General features: G+C 47.4%; 1 protein-coding gene across 1 annotated transcript in view; it reads left to right on the plus strand.

The window, feature by feature from the left end:
- NIM1K (NIM1 serine/threonine protein kinase) overlaps window positions 1-14,336 on the plus strand; it is an 80,195-nt gene extending 65,859 nt beyond the window's left edge. The window contains exons 3-4 of the mRNA XM_055422101.2: window positions 10,185-10,453; window positions 13,517-14,336. Of these exons, the coding sequence (XP_055278076.2) occupies window positions 10,185-10,453; window positions 13,517-14,266 (1,019 nt within the window). The 3' untranslated portion in view covers window positions 14,267-14,336. The remainder of the gene's footprint in view (window positions 1-10,184; window positions 10,454-13,516) is intronic.
- The last annotated feature ends 6,191 nt before the right edge of the window (window positions 14,337-20,527 follow it).

The raw sequence follows: 20,527 nt of genomic DNA on the forward strand, positions 1-20,527 counted from the left end.
CCACGTGCTGAGGGGCACCTAGGGCAGTGCATGCCCTGTGCTACCAACTAGAGAAGCACATGCCCTGCAAAGAAGAGCCCAACTCCCGCAACTAAGATTTATTTGGCAACTCAGCCTGATAAATAGATAAATTAAAAAATATAGATAGTGGGAGAACCAGGGACAGTGACATAGAACCAACTCTTTACGGGAGCTTTTCTACACAGAGAATGAGAAAAAGAGGTCTAATGCTGAGGGCGGAAATGAGGTCAAGAGAGGTTTTTCTGTGACTTCTCAAAAACGTTTAAAGATGTTCAATGTACGTAAATACAGAAACGAAGTTTTTAAATCTGAAATACTCAGTTAAATGAATTTTCCAAGCTAAAAAAGACCTATATAACCACCACCAAGTTCAAGAGAAAACGTCCCCAGTGCTTCAGAGGTGCCCCATCGCCACTTCTATTTACTACATCCCCATATATAACTGGGCTTTCCTGGTGGTTCAGTGATAAAGAATCCACCTGCTAGTGCAGGAGGCCTGGGTTCGATCCCTGGGTCGGGAAGATCCCCTGGGGAAGGAAATGGCAACCTACTCCAGTATGCCTCCCTGGGAAAGCCTATGGACAGAGGAACCTGGTGGGCTATAGTCCATGGGGTCTCAAAAGAGTAGGACACGACTTAGTGACTAAACCACAAGTGTAACCACTATCCTGACTTTTAACGTCACAGTACCCGTAACACTTTATGTAAATGACCTCATACCGTGTGTCTTCTTTTTTGTCTTATTTCATGTGCTCAATATTAAATTTGTGAAAATCCAGGGACTTCCCTGGTGGTCCAGTGGTTAGAATCCAGCACCCTCACTGCCAGGGCCCCTAGTTCAATCCATGGCGCAAATCACACAGCACAGCCAAAAAAAAAAAAAATTGGGGAAAACCATTTGTATTATTTTGTGTAGTTTAGATGCTTCATTCTTATGCTATACAGCAGCTCATTGTACGAATATATTATAATTTATGCAATCTACTGTTGAACATGAGGATAGTTTCCAATTTGGGGTTACTATGAATAACGTTACTATGAATATTTTAGTACAGTCTTTTGCTAGCATGTATGTATTTTTGTTGGGAAGGTTTTTCATTTTTTTTTAGATGGGTAAATAGCATGAATGTATGCAGATGGAAAAGATTAAGTAGAAAGGTTAAAATTGATGATGCAGGAGAGAAGGAAGAAATTTTGGCTGTCTATTCTTGAGTAGATGGAATCTATTCAACACACAGAGGCGACTTAGCCAGGCCTTTGATGGGAGCAGGGACCATTTATCCAGAGGAACAAAAAGGAAGACAGAGTTTATGAGCACAGATTCAGGTAGGTTGGAAGATTTGAGGAAATTCTCTTCTATTGCTTTCTTTACTCAATAAAATAGAAAGCAAAGTCATTCAGCTATGAGCAAGGAGAGAAAGTATTAAAGAACTGATGGGAGAAAAGAAGCCATGAAAGTATCATCTAAAAGTGTAGGAATGTTATTGGACCAGACAAATAAAGTGTTTGCCAGGAGCATTAAAGACACACCCAAGGTTATAAATCATGAATTCAAGGTGAGATAAGTCATCCTCGTCCCTGTAGGGCACAGGCAGAGAGTGGTGAGAGGCTGGGTGTAGCCAGGTGTGTTTTAGCTGAGCGAACAGGATGAGAGAGAGAGCAGGGATGCTGAGAGGGCACACAAACCCACGGCAACAACCATAAAGATGCTTCTCCAACACATACCATCATCCTCCCAGGTTCTCAACCCAGAAACCTTGACCTCTTCTTCAACCCTAAACCTGAGCTGAACCCCCAGTCCTACTGGCTCCACCTTCTAAATATCTCACCCTTTCCTAGTTGATTAAGCTGTTGTAATCTGTCTCCCTCATCCGTGTTTATCCACACTGCAGCCAGAAGTGATCTTTTAGAAAATGCAAGCCTAGTCATGTAAGCTAGCTTTCTGCCTGAAACTTTCTAGTGGTTTCTTTTGGTTACCAGAGGGGAAGGGTGGGAGGCAGAGGGGACAGTTAGGGAGTCTGGGATTGACACTGCTATATTTAAAATGGGTAAGTAACAAGGCCTTACTGTGTAGCACAGAGAACTCTGCTCAATATTATGTAACAACCTAAATGGGAAAAGAATTTGAAAAAGAATGAATATATGTATAACTGAAATCACTTTGCTGTTCAGCTGAAACTAACACAACATTGTTGTTGTTTATCAACTATGTGCTGTGCTGTGCTTAGTCGCTCAGTTATGTCTGAATTTTTGCAACCCCATGGACTGTAGCCTGCCAGGCTCCTCTGTCCATGATGATTCTCCAGGCAAGAGTACTGGAGTGGGTTGCCATGCCCTTCTCCAGGGGATCTTCCCAACCCAGGGATCGAACCCAGGTCTCCCCGGATTCTTTACCGTCTGATCAACTATACTCCAATATAAAATAAAATAAAGAAGAAAAGGAACTTTCCCGTGGTTTCTCAATGTCCTTAATCTGAGGTCCAGAATATGACTCGGGGACTTTGGTCCTGACTGACTCTCTGGCTTCATCCTGGCTTATCTTTTCCTTCATTCCCCATGTGCCAGCTCCACTCTCTTCTTTCAGTTCCTCAAAGGCAGTGGTCTCCAAAGTAGTGTTCATGTACCCCTGGAGGTGCCTAAGTGGGGGTGCCAACTGGGATGAGGGAGGAAAATATTAAAGTCTTTTTCATATTTGTAATTGCATGGTTTTTAATATCTATGATTACATATACTAACAGTGTGTATATTTATAGTTACAGTTCAGTTACAGTTTAGTCACTCAGTCATGTCCAATTCTTTGCTACCCCATGGACTGCAGCACGCCAGGCCTCCCTGTCCATCACCAACTCCCGGAGTTTACCCAAACTCATGTCCATTCAGTCAGTGATGCCATCCAACCATCTCATCCTCTGTCATGCCCTTCTCCTCTGACAACACGTGGTCCACTGGAGAAGGGAATGGCAAACCTCTTCAGTATTTTTGCCTTGAGAACCCCATGAACAGTATGAAAAGGCAGAAAGATATTAATAGTGCATGCATCTAATTTGTAAATATACATATATTAGAGTGGTGCTTAAAAATGTTTTATTAGTAAGGGAAGCTGATCAAAAAAGTGTATAGACCAGTCCCCTAAGGTGTCAAGGGCTTTCCTGTCTCAAGGTCTTTTTTCCTATACATCCCTGCTGCTGCTGCTGCTGCTAAGTCGCTCCAGTCGTGTCCGACTCTGTGACCCCATAGACGGCAGCCCACCAGGCTCCCCCGTCCCTAGGATTCTCCAGACAAGAACACTGGAGTGGGTTGCCATTTCCTTCTCCAATGTGTGAAAGTGAAAAGTGAAAGTGAAGTCGCTCAGTCGTGTCCGACTCTGTGCGGCCCCAAGGACTGCAGCCTACCAGGCTCCTCCATCCATGGGATTTTCCAGGCAAGAGTACTGGAGTGGGGTGCCATTGCCTTCTCCATACATCCCTATGCACCCCTATATATATATCCACCTCCGTGTATATATCTCCTTATTGCTTCTTCCCTACTTGCCTCTAGTTAACACTTAGACTCCAGGGAAAGTGTTAAAAAAGTCTTCCCTGTCTGCATGACTCGGGGTCCATCCCCTTGTTTGTCACTCTACTGCATCCTGCTCTCTCGCCCTCCAAGCCTGCTGTGCTGGGCATCTCCCATCTGCTTCCCCAGGTCCGTTTTCCACCCTTTGTTTTCCTCTCTGTCCCAGACTATACAGTCCTCTAGGTTCCAGCTGGGTTTGGTTTGTAGGGAGATCTGGCAGGGGATCAATGGAAGGAAAGCGAGAGTCTGAGCTCTGGCCCCCAGCCTGACTGTGAGGTTGACTCGGGCCAGCCGAACTCTGGAAGAATGGTGTCGGCTCCTCTCAAGGCAGCTGTCTCTACCCAGCACTCTCTAGGTTCTAGTGTCCTTTCCTTCCCCTCATCTCCTTGGTCCTAAAGACAGATTTTCAGTTGATCCACTCTAGGACTGAAAATTCTGAAGTAGTTGTTGACACTTAATGATTAGAATGATTGCATTGCAATTCCCATGTCTCTTGAGAAACATTAGATGTGACAACACTGAGTCTACATTCCCAACAGTAACAACTGTCTGAAGTTGAGTAGCAGCTGCCTCTTTGCTCTGAGGCATGTATTCCTCCGGATGCCACAGTCCCCACTACTCCCTGTTGCCTTACAGTAAGCTTGCCACCTTATTTCCACCCTAGCCTCTAGAGACATTTGAGTTTGCAAGTCCTGGTTTAAAGAATGTGCCAGTCTTTTCACTAAATTTGGAGAAAGGGGAGGTTTACCTTTCAAATTTCTCTGCTTCTTTCTTTCTCCTCTCTGCCACTACCCAGGGAGTCCTCTCTCTGCCATTGCTATCATCACCTCCAAAAACACTGCCCTGCTCTTAGGCATCCTTTGCTCCTATCCATTCCCCACACTGCAGCCTGAGTACCCGTTCTAAAATGGAACTCAGGGACTTCCCTGATGGTCTAATGATTAAGAATCCACCTTGCAGTTCAGGGGACATGGGTTTGATTCCTGGTCAGGGAACTAAGATCCCACACGCCTCGGAGCAGCTAAGCCCTCACACCACAACTAGAGAGTCTGCACATTCTAGAGCTTGCGCTCCACAACAAGAGAAGCCTTCAAGCTGCAACTGGAGAAATCCCACTCACCGTAAGGAAGGCCCAGAGGAGCCAAAAAAATTTTTAAAAGAATAAAATGGAAATCAGATTATGACAATCCCTTAAAACCTTAAAATGTCTTCCCATATTTTAAGAATAAATGTTAAGAACAAAATGTTTTATTTTTCTCTAAAAATAAAGGCAATGTAAAAAAAATTTGAAGTTCAATTAACTTAAAATATTATAATGGGCTTCCCTGATAAAAGAAATTATATTACCTTCAGGTATACAACATAGTGATCCAATATTTTTGTACAATACAAAGTGATGACCATAAGCCATCTGTTACCATATAGAGTTATTATAATATTATTGACTATATTCCCTAACCAAAAGACTCTGATGCTGGGAGGGATTGGGGGTGGGAGGAGAAGGGGACGACAGAGAATGAGATGGCTGGATGGCACCACCAACTCAATGGACATGAGTTTGAGTGAAATCCGGGAGCTGGTGATGGACAGGGAGGCCTGGCGTGCTGTGATTCATGGGGTCGCAAAGAGTCGGACACGACTGAGTGACTGAACTGACCTGATATATTACATCCCTGTGACTTTTATTTTATAACTGGAAGTTTGTACCTCTTAATCTATCCTTGTCAACTGAAAATGAAAAGCACAGCCTAAATGTTGAGAATTATCTTTTATTCAGCAGACAAAACTGAGGACTTAAGCGGGGAACACAGTCTTTCAGATATCTCAGACAGATTGCTCTGAAGAGGTAGAGGAGGAGCCAGAATATATAGGAGTTCTTGCAACAAAGACCAGGTGGTCAGAAGTTCAAAAGATTACTGTTAAAGAAAACCAGATATCCCAAGTTAAGGAATTCAGCGCTTTTCTATGTCTGGGAAGATTCAAGAGTCTGGACTTATTGAAACCATTCCTCGGATATGCACCTCAGCTAATGGAGCCAGTATCCCATGCTTTCTCATCCTGAGTCTCCTCGGGTGCAGGGGGTGGGGTTGCGGATGGGGGTGACTGCAGGGCTGACTGCTTGAGGGCTGGCATCCCATTTCCAACCTCAGTTCCCTCAGGGCTGTAATGTGAAGGCTTGATGGCTGCAACATTCTTTGTTTACTGATAGGTCAGGCAAGATTTTTTTTTCACATATAACCTATTTCTTCATTTCCTTCCTCCAAAGCTACATTTCTTTCTTTCTTTTTAAAAACTATTTCTTTATTTGGCTGCATCAGGTTTTAGTTGCAACATGTGGGATCTTCCGTTGAAGTGCACAGGCTTCTCTCTAGCAGTCGTAACAGGGCGTGGGGCGGGCTGGCTTAGTTGCCCTGAGGCACGTGGGGGCCTTAGTTCCCCACCGGGTACTCGAATTTCCCCTGCATTGGGAGGCAGATTCTTAACCCCTGGACCACCAGGGAAGACCCAAGGCTACACTTCTTGAAATAACTTCTAAGGCTCTGGGTCATGTGACATCTTCCTACTGCTCTGGGCTGGTTAGTGACTCCTTTCCCTCCACCCCACCCCTTCAGTTCTCAACGTCCAAGATGGTGGGATCCTCAAGCACAAACAGGACGTCTTGCTGAGACCTGGCACACTGTCCGCTTCCCACGGCCAGGTATTGGGCCTCCTTCCTCACCTCCTGGGCTCAGGGCGTGTCACTTCTTCATGGGGAGCTCCCTGTTCTCCCATCTGCACCCTTTCCTAACAGGTGCCACAGTGTAACGAGGTTTTTCTCAAAGTCCCTCTGTCTCACACGTCCATCTTCTTCACCATCTGGAACACAATAGGTACCACCTGAACATTTGTTGAAGGGGTGGACTTGGAGACCTATAGTTCTTCATGGAACTGCATCTCTGCCACTTAGTGGCAATCCAGAACACCAGGACTTTTTACACGTTTCCTGTGATTATGCATTGACGTTAGAGGAGGCATGGCTAGAATCTGATTTAACACAAAGTGGAGGAAGCAGGGTGGGACTAGAGTGAGCCAGCAGAGGTGTAGAATTTCAGGAAGAGCTTCCCCTCACAGCTCCTTGCTTGCCTCACTTGGACCCCGGCCCTGGGAGGGCAGCCTCTCCTCACAACCACTCACGTATACAATTGAAAAACCAAAACCAGGGTGGTGTTAGGAGAAGGCAATGACACCCCACTCCAGTACTCTTGCCTGGAAAATCCCATGGACGGAGGAGCCTGGTAGGCTACAGTCCATGGGATGGCGAGAGTCAGACAGGACTGAGCGACTTCACTTTCACTTTTCACTTCCATGCATTGGAGAAGGAAATGGCAACCCACTCCAGTGTTCTTGTCTGGAGAATCCCAGGGATGGGGGAGCCTGGTGGGCTGCCGTCTATGGGGTCGCACAGAGTCGGACACGACTGACGCGATTTAGCAGCAGCAGCAGCAGGATGGTGTTAAAGGGCAGTTTGAGACAGCCGCCTGACCTGCTCCAGTGCGAGGAGCCAGCTTGCAGCTCCCGGGCGGGAGGGGGCGGCAGAGAAGGACCCCCACCTGAACTGAAGCCGGGCCGGCGCTGGGAGGATCGGGCGGAGAGGCGGCCTCTCCTACCGGCAAGCTGCCAGACTGAAGGACGGAATTCACTACTCTAGCCCTTAAAAAGAACAGCTCGCGCCCTACCTCCAGGTGATCTTCCCGACCCAGGGATCACACCCAGGTCTCCTGCATTGTGGGGATGGCTTTACAATTTCAAGTGTACTAAAAAAAACCATGGAATTGCACACTATGGGTGGATTGTGTGCTGTGCGAATTATAAAAAAATAAAATAAGAGCTCGCCTAACGGGCTACGCAAAACCAGTTTCTGTTTCAGGTGAACAGCTGCCCGGATTCTTAATCACAAAGACTGAAGAGTAGGAAAGCCACGATGAGGGAGGGGACCCCTAACCCTCCATCTCCCCCAACCCCGGGGGCTGGCCGTGGCGGTCGGTCCCTCTGCCTGGAGGATGGCCTGCGGAGGGAGGGCGAGGGAGCCCCCAGGGTTCCGCTCAGTAGAGCCTCCCCTAAGATATTGCGATATTGCGTACACCCTGAGCCAGCGTGGGCACATCAGGCACCAGGAAGTCCTGCTGCTGTCTTCTGGGAGACCTATGACCTACTTTAACAAAACCACTGACACTCTTACTTTAAGCTGCTGCTGCTGCTGCGTCACTTCAGTCGTGTCCGACTCTGTGTGACCCCATAGACAGAAGCCCACAAGGGTCCCCCATCCCTGGGATTTTCCAGGCAAGAACACTGGAGTGGGTTGCCATTTCCTTCTCCAATGTGTGAAAGTGAAAAGTGAAAGTGAAGTCGCTCAGTCGTGTCCGACCCTTAGCGACCCCACAGACTGCAGCCTACCAGGCTCCTCCATCCATGGGATTTTCTAGGCAATAGTACTGGAGTGGCTTGCCATTGCCTTCTCCGCTAGCGGCTTCTATTTTCACTCCTGTAAGATAGAAGTTCAGCTGGTAAAGAATCCTCCTGCAGAGCAGGAGACCGCGGTTTGATTCCTGGGTTGGGAAGATCCCCTGGAGAAGGGATAAGCTACCCACTCCAGTATTCTTGGGCTTCCCTAGTGGCTCAGAGTCCACCTGCAATGCAGGAGACCTGGGTTCGTTACCTGGGTTGGGACGATCCCCTGGAGAAGGAAATGGCAACCCACTCCAGTACTCTTGCCTGGAGAATCCCACGGACAGAGGAGCCTGGCGGGCTACAGTCCACGGGGTCACAAAGAGTCAGACATAACTGAGCGACCGAGCACAACCACTGTGCCAAAGTTCTTCAAAGCAGCTGTTTTTCAAGTAGGTCAAACAGGAGCCTTGCCATCCTGTGTTCTCTGAAGTTTTCTTGCCTGGAAAATTCTTATCAAAGTCTGGTCCAGTCTGAGCAAAAAAAATGAAGTGTCAGTTTTTAGTAGAGATTCATTCATTTTCAAACATTAACCGTTTTTAATACGTAATTCATTGATGTTAATTGTATAATTAATTGTAGGAAAATTAAAAAAGGAAAACCATCCATGATCATCCTCTTAATAATATAACTATTCTAAGCATTTTGATGTATTATCTTGCCAGACTTTTTTTCCTATGCAAATACATATTTGTGTTTTTCCTTAAGTTCTTTGCTTTTAATGTTTATTTATTTATTGGTTGTGCTGAGTCTTTGTTGCTTCATGCAGGTTTTCTTTAGCCACACTGCATGGGCATCTCATTGCAGTGGCTTCCCTTGTTGCGGAGCACAGGCTCTAGAGTACGGGGTTCAGTAGTTTGGCTCATGGGTCTGGTTGTCCTGCAGCATGTGGGATCTTCCAGGACCAGGGATCCTACCCACGTACCCTGCATTGGCAGGCGGACTCTTAGCCACTGAACCACCAGGGAAGTCCCCTCACATGTTCTATATTGAATATCTTTCCATATCCATCAATAAAGATCAACATCATTATTTTAATCACTGCACATACCATTTTGATAGCTCTGTACCATTGTGGAGATAGGTGAACCACACTTTAACTATATCTCTTGCTGCTAGACTCCTAAGCTGTTCTCTGGATCACTGAAGTCTTCTTACACAAGCAATCTTGTATATGCATCAGATTATTTAAGATTAACTGCCAAAATGGAAAAAGTCTGGGTAAAGTGTTCGACCATTTTTAAGGCTCTCAAGATGTAAAACCAAACTACAATCCAGAACCATCTTACCAACTAGTCCTCCCACCAGTGGTACCTTGCAGTGCCGATCTCCTCATGGCTCTCTAACACTTCACCCACACTGAGCACTGATGTCTTCCATGCTGGTACACGGTGTGCCAGGCACTGACAAAGTCAAATCAGAATACAGCCCAGGCAGGGAAGCGGGTAGGAGGAAAAAACGAGTAAGGAGTCATAATTTTCAGGGCAGGGTGCTGAGATTATCGTACAGAGAATACACAGAAATCAGATGTCATCATCCAGGGACAGGTGTCATAGAAGGCTTCCTGGAAGAGGTTGTTTCTGAGGCTGGCCTTGAAGAATCGTCTGTCATTAACCGAATAAAGATAGGGAAGGAGTGATGAGCCAGATAGAGAAATAGTCCTGGTAGATGCAGGTAGAGAAGAGATCCCAGGTGTGAATGTACAAGAAGACCTTTCCGGTGAACTGCAAAACATTCTGTGACAGACTGAAGGGTACATGGGGAGGTGGGGACCACGGACAGGAATGATGGACAGTGAGGCTGAAGGGGTGGCTTGGACCTGATCAAGAGAGTCTCTGTTGGCTCTGTAGAAGTGCTTTATCCAGAAAACTGGATAAACCTCACCAAACGGAAACCTCCTTGGGGGGCAGAAGTTGGCATTAAAACCTATACATGGCAGAGTCACACTGATCTCAGGGACCAGCACTGATGTTGAACTCGAAAATTGCTAGGAGCTCTCTGAGCTAGAAACAGCCACTTAACCTCTGTGTCTATTAAAATAAAAATAAAGGGACTACGTTTCTTCCAGTTCTAAGCAGCTATGAACTCAGGCACATCCTTTTACTTTTTTTCCCTTTTTCCAGAAAAGGTGGCCATTAAGATCCTGGATAAGACCAAGTTGGACCAGAAAACCCAAAGGCTGCTATCCCGTGAAATCTCCAGCATGGAAAAACTGCACCATCCCAACATCATCCGCCTTTATGAGGTCGTGGAGACTCTATCCAAGCTCCACCTGGTGATGGAGTATGCAGGGGGAGGGGAGCTCTTTGGGAAGATCAGCACAGAAGGGAAGTTCTCAGAACCAGAAAGCAAGCTCATCTTTTCCCAGATTGTGTCTGCCGTGAAGCACATGGTGAGCGGGGTGAGGAGGGAGGATCTAGCTCCCATTCCCCTCAGGATGGAAGCACGGGGCTTTAGTTTACCTTTGTCTAACCCATCAGTCTCCAAATTTCTTGGCACCGGGGACCAGTTTTGTGAAAGATAAGTTTTCCATGGACCAGGGGGCAGGGGTTGGTTTCAGGATGATTCTCATAAGGAGCTTGCAACCTAGATCCCTCCCATGCACCGATCACAGTAGGGTTTGAACTCTTTTGAGTATCTAATGCCCTTGGCAGAGCTCAGGCAGTAACGCGAGTGATGGGGAGCAGCTGTAAACACGGGCGAAGCTTCACTCACTTCCTGCTGTGCAGCCTGGTTCCTAACAGGCCAAGAGCCAATCCTGGGGGTCGGGGCCTGCTGATCTAAGCATCCCTGAGGGCTTCAGTCCTTTATAAGGGCATATAGCAGTCCCTTCTGTGAGAGTCAGATGTTTGGGTGGGATTGTGCTCCTGACCTCCAAAGTGACACCCAGGAGTCTCAGTTACACGGCAGCCTCCTGGCTTCTGCGGAAGTTGGCAGGAGTCACTCTGAGCAGCCAGATGACCGACACCCATTCCCTGGCCACACCCATTCCTCCAAGCCCATCTTCTGGTACTCAGAGAGCTGGCTTCTCGCTGCTTCTTGGCCTTGCCTTCCTTCTGTGTTTAGGATGCCCTCTCACCTCTTATCACACCTCACATTCCCGATCTCATCCACACTTCGTGGCCCAGCTCAGCTTGCCTCTCTCTCTGAAGCTGTCTTCAGTCTGGGCTCAGCCCGCACTGATCTTCATGCCTTTGGTGAACTCTTCTAGCTCTTCTGCCTCTGTGCTCAGCACACGAACACTTGCTTGTGTCTTTCTGATTTTAGTTCTCTGATTATTTCTTTAGATAAATCTGGACTCCTTAAGCACACTCCCCAGACCCTCCATGAACTGATTCTCCTGTGTCCTCTCTATCACAGCCACATTACTGGGCACACAGGAGGAATCGGACTCACAGTCCTGACCGCCACTTGTACCTCTCTGTTAGTGCAGAAGTTTGGGCTGCCCTCTTTGCCTAGCTCTCAGTGTAACTGGCAGGAAGAGACACTTTTCTGGGATCTGTGTTAGCTAAGAAGCCGTATCTAGTTTGCTCCTCTGCTTGGATGTCGGGAGATAAGAACTGGGATCAGTGAACTCCTGGCCAAATTACTAGAAGGTTATTAGTGACCTAGGGACCCCAAGGTCACATTTGGGAGGGAGAGGGGGAAGAAAAAGAAGTGAGCAAGGGAGAACCTAAGCCTGATAGTGGTGGCTGTTTCAGACCTGTGGTACCACCGATTGTCACCTAAGTGACTCTGTGCTGGGGTGGACTTTCCCCAGGCCGAGAACTAAGCCAGATCTATACCATGCATAATGCTGAAGCTGAAGCTCCAATACTTTGGCCACCTGATGCGAACAGCCAACTCACTGGAAAAGACCCTAATGCTGGGAAAGTCTGAGGGCAGGAGAAGGGGACGACGGGGGATGAAATGGTTGGATGGCATCACCGACTCAATGGACATGAGTTTGAACAAACTCTGGGAGATGGTGAAGGACAGGGAAGCCTGGCGTGCTGCAGTCCATGGGGTCACAAAGAGTTGGATAACTGAGTGACTGAACAACAAATCCCAAGCAGTGGAGCAGATGGTCAGAGTCTTCCACATTCTACTCAGAAGAGAGATGTGGCAGGAGAGCAGAGAGGATCCAGCAGTCGAGAATGCAGACTGAGTCCTCTGAGGCTCTACACCATGACTTTCTCCAGCTCTTGGGTCTCCAAGAGACATGATGACAGGCATAGATCTGGATTTTATTGGGTTTGCTTGCTGTATGCCAGGACCATGCTGAACACTGCAGATACAGCATCACGTTCAGTTCTCACAAGAGCTTTGGGTGTGTGTTAGTCGCTCAGTCTTATATGACTCTTTGCCACCTCATGGGGTGTAACCCACCAGGTTCCTCAGTCCATGGGATTTTCCAGACAAGAATACCAGAGTGGGTTGCCATTTCCTTCTCCAGGGGACCTTCCCGACCCAGGGATTGAACCTGGGTCTCCTGCACTGCTGGCAGACTCTACCATTCGAGCTACCAGGGAAGCCCATACAAGAGCCTTAGGAGGTGGTTCTCAGTGTTCTGTTTTACACAGAAGGAAGCTGACACTCACATACACAACTGGTATAGTTGAACCTAGAACTGATAAAAATGCCAGGCTCCGAAGCTTGGATTCTTACCCTAGAAGGTCCATCTGGAAAAGTAGCATTAAACCATTTCCCAAGTGCCCTTGGCATTAAACTGGTCAAGAGTCTTCAAGGTTGTCTGGATTCAGAATGCAAGGGTGGGATGGGATCTGCTGCCAGAAAGTTGTCCACTATAAATTGCTCCCTTCTTTTGAATTGTATGAAGTTAGAGGAGCCCATCCAAAGGAGTAGGGGTAGGACTCTTTTTCTTCTTGAGGTTGGCCCTAGTCAAGAGACTGCTCAGCCAGGAAAACCCACATATGGTCTCAGAAGTGAAGGATTACTGTTTCAGTGTGTTTCACAAGATCTAGGTCTTTCTCTTTCTCTCTCTTTAGTCACTAAGTCTTGTCTGACTCTTGCAACCCCATGGACTGTAGCCTGCTAGACTCCTCTGTCCATGGGACTCTTCAGGCAAGAATACTGAAGTGGGTTGCCATTTCCTTCTCTGGGGGATCTTCCTGACCCAGGAATTGAACCTGGGTCTCCTGCATCACAGGCAGATTCTTTACCAACTGAGCTATGAGGGAAACACATCTAGGGCTTACTTTTGGCACTAATTCCTAAGTCCACGTGTGTGGGACAGACTCCAGCCTTGACTCCACAGAACAGAACCTTTGGTCTGCTTGGAGGGTACAGGTGTTACATTTGGCTAAAGGTTATACCGGGGCAACTTAAGTTGATCTCCATTGAATTTCTGTTGTTACGCCAACATCACCTCACTGTTTCAGAGCAACTACTGCATCTTTAATGTTGGTTTTTACGTTGAGAATGATGACTTTCCCTCCTCTGTCTTTTTCCACAGCATGAAAACCAAATTATTCACAGAGATCTGAAAGCAGAAAATGTGTTCTATACCAATAATACTTGTGTGAAGGTGGGAGACTTTGGATTCAGTACAGTCAGTAAAAAAGGTGAAATGTTGAACACTTTCTGTGGGTCTCCACCCTACGCGGCGCCTGAACTTTTTCGAGATGAGCACTATGTTGGCGTTTATGTGGACATCTGGGCCTTGGGGGTGCTTCTCTACTTCATGGTGACTGGTACCATGCCATTTCGGGCAGAGACCGTGGCCAAACTGAAGAAGAGCATCCTGGAAGGCACCTACAGCGTGCCTCCGCACGTTTCCGAGCCCTGCCTCCGCCTCATCCGGGGAGTCCTCCAGCCAGTACCCACGGAGAGGTACGGAATCGACTCAATCATGAACAACGAGTGGATGCAAGGGGTGCCATACCCCACCCCTTTGGAGCCTTTCCAGCTAGATCCCAAACATTTGTCAGAGACCAGCAGCCTCAAAGAAGAAGAAAATGAGGTCAAAAGCACTTTAGAACACTTGGGCATTACAGAAGAGCACATTCGCAATAACCAAGGGAGGGATGCCCGAAGCTCCATCACGGGGGTCTATCGAATTATTCTGCATAGAGTCCAAAAGAAAAAGGCTTTGGAAAGTGTTCCAATAATGATACTACCAGACCCTAAAGACAAGGACCTAAAGAAAGGATCCCGTGTCTATAGAGGCATAAGACACACATCCAAATTTTGTTCAATTTTATAAATTGCATTAGATTGCTGGTAATTAACTAAGATCGTTGTTGCTGCTTTTAAATTTTTTTCACCAACTTGAATGGAGACTTTTTGTAATTTTTAAATAAATTTAAATTTAAGATATGCAGTTCCCTCTGCCCCTCCCAAATGTCTGTTAGGTCAGATTCTAGCTTGGTTTGCAGTCTTGTCTTGTTCTCAAACTCTAGCCTTCATTCAGTTAATCAAGGAATATTTACACAGTGCCAACCATGTGCTATACATGATTTAAGGTGCTGCAAAATAGGATGGCCAAGCAGTCCAGGGTACTGTGTTCAGACTGCACTCTCCCCTAGAGGCGTTGGTTTGAATCCTACTACTGAAAGAATTTCCCAGCTAGCTCAATGGTAAAGAATCTGTCAATGCAGGAAACACGAGAGACATGGGCTCAATCCCTGGGTTGGGAAGATCCTCTGGAGGAGGAAATGGGCAACCCATTTCAGTATTCTTGCCCGGAGGATCCCCACAGACAGAGGAGCCTGGCGGGCTGCAGTCCATGGGACCACAAAGAGTCAGACAGGACTGAGCGACACATTGCGTTACATTACCATATACCAGGCATTGTTTGCTGCTGCTGCTAAGTCACTTCAGTCGTGTCCAACTCTGTGTGACCCCATAGACGGCAGCCCACCAGGCTCCCCCGTCCCTGGGATTCTCCAGGCAAGAACACTGGAGTGGGTTGCCATTTCCTTCTCCAAAGCATGAACGTGAAAAGTGAAAGTGAAGTCGCTCAGTTGTGTCCGACTCTTCACAACCCAATGGACTGCAGCCTACCAGGCTCCTCCGTCCATGGGATTTTCCAGGCAAGAGTACTGGAGTGGGGTGCCGTTGCCTTCTCCAGGCATTGTTTAAGAGCCTGCAAAATCAAAAATAGGCCAAGTCCTCCCTCTCCTGTGTGGGATAGTCTTGTGCTGAACAAAGGTACTAACAACAGGGACAACATTTTCTCAAATATCAGATAGTAATAGATGCTACGCAGATAATTCAAATACAGTAATCTGATATTAGAGGCTTGCCACTTTGTATGTTGGGGAAGGCCTGTTTGAGTAGCTGATGATCTGAGATCTGAATGAGAGCAGGAGCAACTCTTGGAAAGCCAGCCGTGAGCATTCCAAGCAATGAAGGGTTTGAGACGGGGTTCCTTCCGAACAGAGCCTAGGACAGAGGCTCCATGTAGAGTGATTGATTTGGGAAGTGATCCTAGAGAGCAGGAGAGAGGGTAGAGGCAAGAAGCAGGGAGGATCATTACAGGGTGGCCCATGCTCCAGGTGACTGTCACCCAGTCCTGTAGGATGCTCTGAGGAGCCTTATGAAACACACCTGAGGAGTCTGCCCAGGGTACTCAAAGGGAAAGTGTCTATCCTGCAGCTCCTGGGGCCCCACGATGCCACTTGCACCTCCAGATTGTGATGAGTGAGGGCCACGGAGGTTCCCCATGCTTCTCATGCCTTAGAGCCAGGGCAACCCCAGGGTAGGAAGTAAGAGGTACACACAGTTGGCCCTGGGACAAGACGCAGTCAGGTAGGGCCTGCGTGAAGCCACCCAGCTTACCCCAGTGGTTGCTGCATCAGTGGCTGGAGAAGGAAGTGTAGCTGAAAGGATCTGAAACCTGTGATCAGACACAGCCCACACCCAGCCCTCCTCATATTCTTCCTCCATTAAGTCTGATCCACTGCTGTCAGTCTCCTTCATGGGGTGAGAGCTGGAAGAACTTAATGCAGTAGGATTTGTCAAATAAGTCCCAGGGGTGATTCTCAAGTTCCAGGTCACCAGAATCACCCAGAAGGCATGTTAAAACCGACTATGAGGCCCTGTCCCCAGTTTGGAGTCAGAAGTGAAAGTGTCAGTTGCTCAGTGAGTTCAGTCGTTCAGTCGTGTCCGACTCTTTGTGACCCCATGGGCTGCAGCACGCCAGGCCTCCCTGTCCATCACCAGCTCCCGGAGCTTGCTCAAACTCATGTCCATCAAGTCGGTGATGCCATCCAACCATCTCATCCTCTGTCTTCCCCTTCTCCTCCTGCCTTCAATCTTCCCAGCATCACAGTCTTTTCCAATGAGTCAGTTCTTCTCATCAGGTGGCCAAAGTATTGGAGCTTCAGCTTTAGCACCCATCTCTCCAATGAATATTCAGGACTGATTTCCTTTAGGATTGACTGATTTGATCTCCTATAGTTCAAGGAACTCTCAAGAGTCTTCTCCAACACCACAGAAATACAAATTCTTCGAGGGTCCTTGACTGTCATCGTGAGTGAGTGAGTGAAAGTCGCTCAGTCATTTCTGACTCTTTGCGACCCCTATACAGTCCATGCAATTCTCCAGGCCAGAATACTGGAGTGGGTAGCCTTTCCCTTCTCCAGGGGACCTTCCGAACCCAGGGATTGAACCCAGGTCTCCAACATTACAGGTGGATTTTTTACCAGCTGAGTCACAAGGGAAACCCAAGAATACTGGAGTGGGTAGCCTATCCCTTCTCCAGGGGATCTTTCTGAGCCAGGAATCTAACCAGGGTCTCCTGCATTGCAGGCAGATTCTTTACTAACTGAGCTATCAGAGACTGTCATGGTAAGAAAAATCAATTCTGCTTCCACCCATTGGTGCCCAGACTTGTATATTTTAACAGCAAGGAACATATATTTATGAGCCAGTGTTAAAGCATGTATACTGAATCCTGGGGTCAGCATCCCAGCCCTGCAGGATGTCGTCCTATGGCCGGTGTCTTAATTGAGCTGCTCCAACGCTTTGTCTCTGCTGGCTGCTTCTGCTGCTGAGTTACTTAGTAAAAGTACATCCCGTGGTCATGTGCCAGTTGCCCCCATTGCTTTTACCAAAGATGTGGTATTTGAGGCAATGGTATGTAATATACATGACAATGGATCAGGAATTGTCTAGGACCTCACATGATGGTCTTGGGGGATTCACTGAAGACAGGAAAGGTGAACCTATATCCTGTGTAGATGTCAGCTCTGTGAGGGTAAATTGCTGCTTTCTGTCTGAATGTATGATTCTGTGGATCTGATAATGCTCAGCTCGTGAGGAGATCTGCTTGGTCCCTTGGTGACCCGCAATCAGGTGCTCAGACTCTCCTGGGGCCCAGAAACGCTGAGAGCGTGAGGAGTTCTCTGTTGCAGAAAGCGTGGCCTCACTCCCGGATCCTGCAGGGCTGTGCTATAACCTTCTGCAGGGGTGGCCAGAGAACACACCGTGTTCTTAAGCATCACTTAGTCAGAGTAGCAATGCAGTTTGTACTGAAGTCCGAAACTACTGTAGGTCTTTTTTCTGTGGCATCCACTTGAAACCAGCAGCCCTGATAAATGGGTTGGAGAAATATACCAGGTGCAACATGTGTTTCCAAAACCCAGAGAGGCCTACTAAACCCCATGTCTCTATCTCAGTGATGAAGGGTACAGGTGCAACATACAGAGACGTGCCTCATCACTGGTCCTCTACACACTTCCTCAGTGTGGCCTGGGCCCTGAGTTTTCATAGAACTTATCACCCACACAAGTCTTAGTACCGCCTCTGGAGGACTCGCTACTTTCTGATGCCACATCCACCGAGAAGAGTGCTGCAGAGCGTCAAGATGATTAAGGTCCTTTTAGACTATCTTGTGACACAGAGCAGATTTCACGTTGCCTGGCAGGGCAATAGAATAAGTGAGAATTTCTGTCTATCCCAGAAAAGTGTGAACTGCTTTTTATTTTAATTTTAAAATTATTTTTTAATTGAAGGCTAATTGCTTTACAGAATTGTGTTGGTTTCTTCCAAATATCAACATAAATCAGACTTAGGAATACACATGTCCCTTCCTCTTGAACTTCCTTCCCACCTTCCTCCCCATCCCACCCCTCTAGGTTGTTACAGAGCTCCGGTTTGAGTTCCCTGAGTCATACAGCAAATTCCCATTTTCTATCTATTTTACACATGGTAAAGTAAGTTTCCATGTTACTGTCTCCATATGTCCTAACCTCTCCTTCTCCCCAATCTCTGCCCGTGGTGTCCATAAGTCTGTTCTGTATGTCTGTGAACTGCTTTCAATCCTCCCTTTTGATGTAAAATGAGAATGAAAATTTCCCCCCAAATAGCTGCATATCAATGCTAGAGTCTTTGTGTAAAATTCACATCCAAATGGCAGTGAAAGCTGAGACTAACAGTGGTCCACTGTCATCCTTCATTAGCCATCTGCTCTCTTTAGGAGCCTGATGAGTAAATTAAAGTAAGTTAACGAGGTTATGATAGAACCCATTACCTTTGGGTCCTTTATTCTCGGATGGTGACACTGATGGGTGCATTTCCTCATGTGGTTACTTACGAGTTATTAACATGGCTGGGGAGATGACATACTTTCAGAGGTCTCCATGTGATGCCTCCTCTCAAAATGGTTCTTACTTCACAGGTCAGGGGTCTAAATGTGTTTATCCCAAATAGGTACTTGGAGATGAAGGAAAGGACTCCAAGATGAGACCCCCAGTGTGAGATAGACTTTGGCCAGAACTCCAGCCACCACCTGGTTTCCACAGGTCTGCATCCCCTCTGTCTACACATAGGGCTGTAATGGTACTTGGGGTTCTCTGGTGTCCCCCTCAGTTCACACTTTTTATCCAACAAGCCTTGAACATTCCGGGTGCGCACATCATATGCACTTGTAGCAGGGCCTTTCTTCACGGAATCTTGGCTCTCCCTCACTGTGCACTGGATCTGTAAATTAACTCAGATCTGGAATCATAATTTTCTCATTGTGACAGGCTACACCAGCCTGCTGCTCACAGCTTGCCTCTTTTCTTTCCTTTTGGTTATACAAGTCAAGTAACACTCTACAAACTGTCACTCAGAACTCTGATCTGTTAGCCATTGTCCCAAAGCGCTGCAAACCCAGCACCCTGACTCCCACTCTAGCCTCACTGCCCATTTTCCTATGTCCACCTCGCCTCTGACATTTAAGTAATGATACATGGCCTCTGCCACTCTTGAATCCCATGCATGTCCTGTTTCACGACGGCACTTCCTACTGTCATCCCTGTCTGCAGGGTCTGATCGTCACTGAGCTTCTGGGAACTGGGGCAGTCTTTGTTGCCTGCGTGAAGGCAGTGTCCTGGGAACTTAGGTGGTTCTTCAGACTCACATAATGAATCCATTCTAACAGTCACACCTCGTGGAACTTTCTGAGCCTTTCCTTAATCATATAGCACAGCAGTTCCACCATCTCCACCTTGCTGGTATGCCAGACTCACACTTAAACCTCAGCAACCATCTCAGCAGTGGTATCAGGACCAGCTTCAGTTGTCCTTCACCTCACGGGGACAGGCTCCCATGATAGTAAACTCTCCGTCATCCTGCCTCAACCTCCATCCCCGGCTCGCTACCCTCAGGATCCATTCACACACATTCCCCTCTGGTTCCTCACAGCAGCGTATTAGCCAGGTTCTGTAATCCCCTCAGTGTCTGGGTACTTTCTCCCTGACAGAGGTTGTATTTCTCTGCTCAGACTATGGTGAGATGGGACCAGTTCCTTGTTTGGAGAATAAGGGTGTTGGAAGAACATCTTGAGGAGGTCAAGCATCCGCGGGTGTCGGTCTCACCAGAGGTCTTGACAGGCTTTTCAGGAAAGGAAGTACAAACTGCTCCTACCAGCTCCACACTCGCGGGATCCTGGTGTTCAGCATTTGCAGGCTCATCTACCCTGTCTTGTCCTACTCTTGCTATTGAGGCTGCGACTTTGATAAGGAATGCAAGACTGAGTATTTTATTTCCTTTGCAGCTCAGCCTGCCTTACAACAGACCTTGTGCCTGTTTTATGTAGTTTTCTCTCTGCTGCAGGAGCTCTCCTTAACTCTCACTTCAAAGGCCCGTGGGCTTTCAGTATACCTTGAGCTGATTGTTGTCGTTGAGTCTCTCAGTCATGTCTGACTCCTTGTGACCCCACGGACTGCAGCACGCCAGTCTTTCCTGTCCTTTACAATCTCCTGGAGCTTGCTCAAACTCGAGTCCATGGAGTCAATGATGCCATCCAACCATCTCATCCTGTCCCCGCTTTCCTCCTGCCCTCAACCTTGAGCTGACAGTAGACTTAAACCTGTCACTGCTCCCCCCACCCCCCACAGGTTTCCAAAACAGTTAACAAAAGCTAGCCAAATCCAGAGGCTTTATCATTGCCCCGCTCCATCAGGTGCCACGTGATCCAGTATTTCATCTTCCATCTTAACACCTACAGACCAGTCTCAGTGGTAATCGTGCTGCT

Source organism: Moschus berezovskii, chromosome 18 (genome assembly GCF_049115385.1).
Source record: "Moschus berezovskii isolate FMDL1 chromosome 18, NW_MosBer_1.0, whole genome shotgun sequence".
NCBI lineage: Eukaryota > Metazoa > Chordata > Mammalia > Artiodactyla > Moschidae > Moschus > Moschus berezovskii.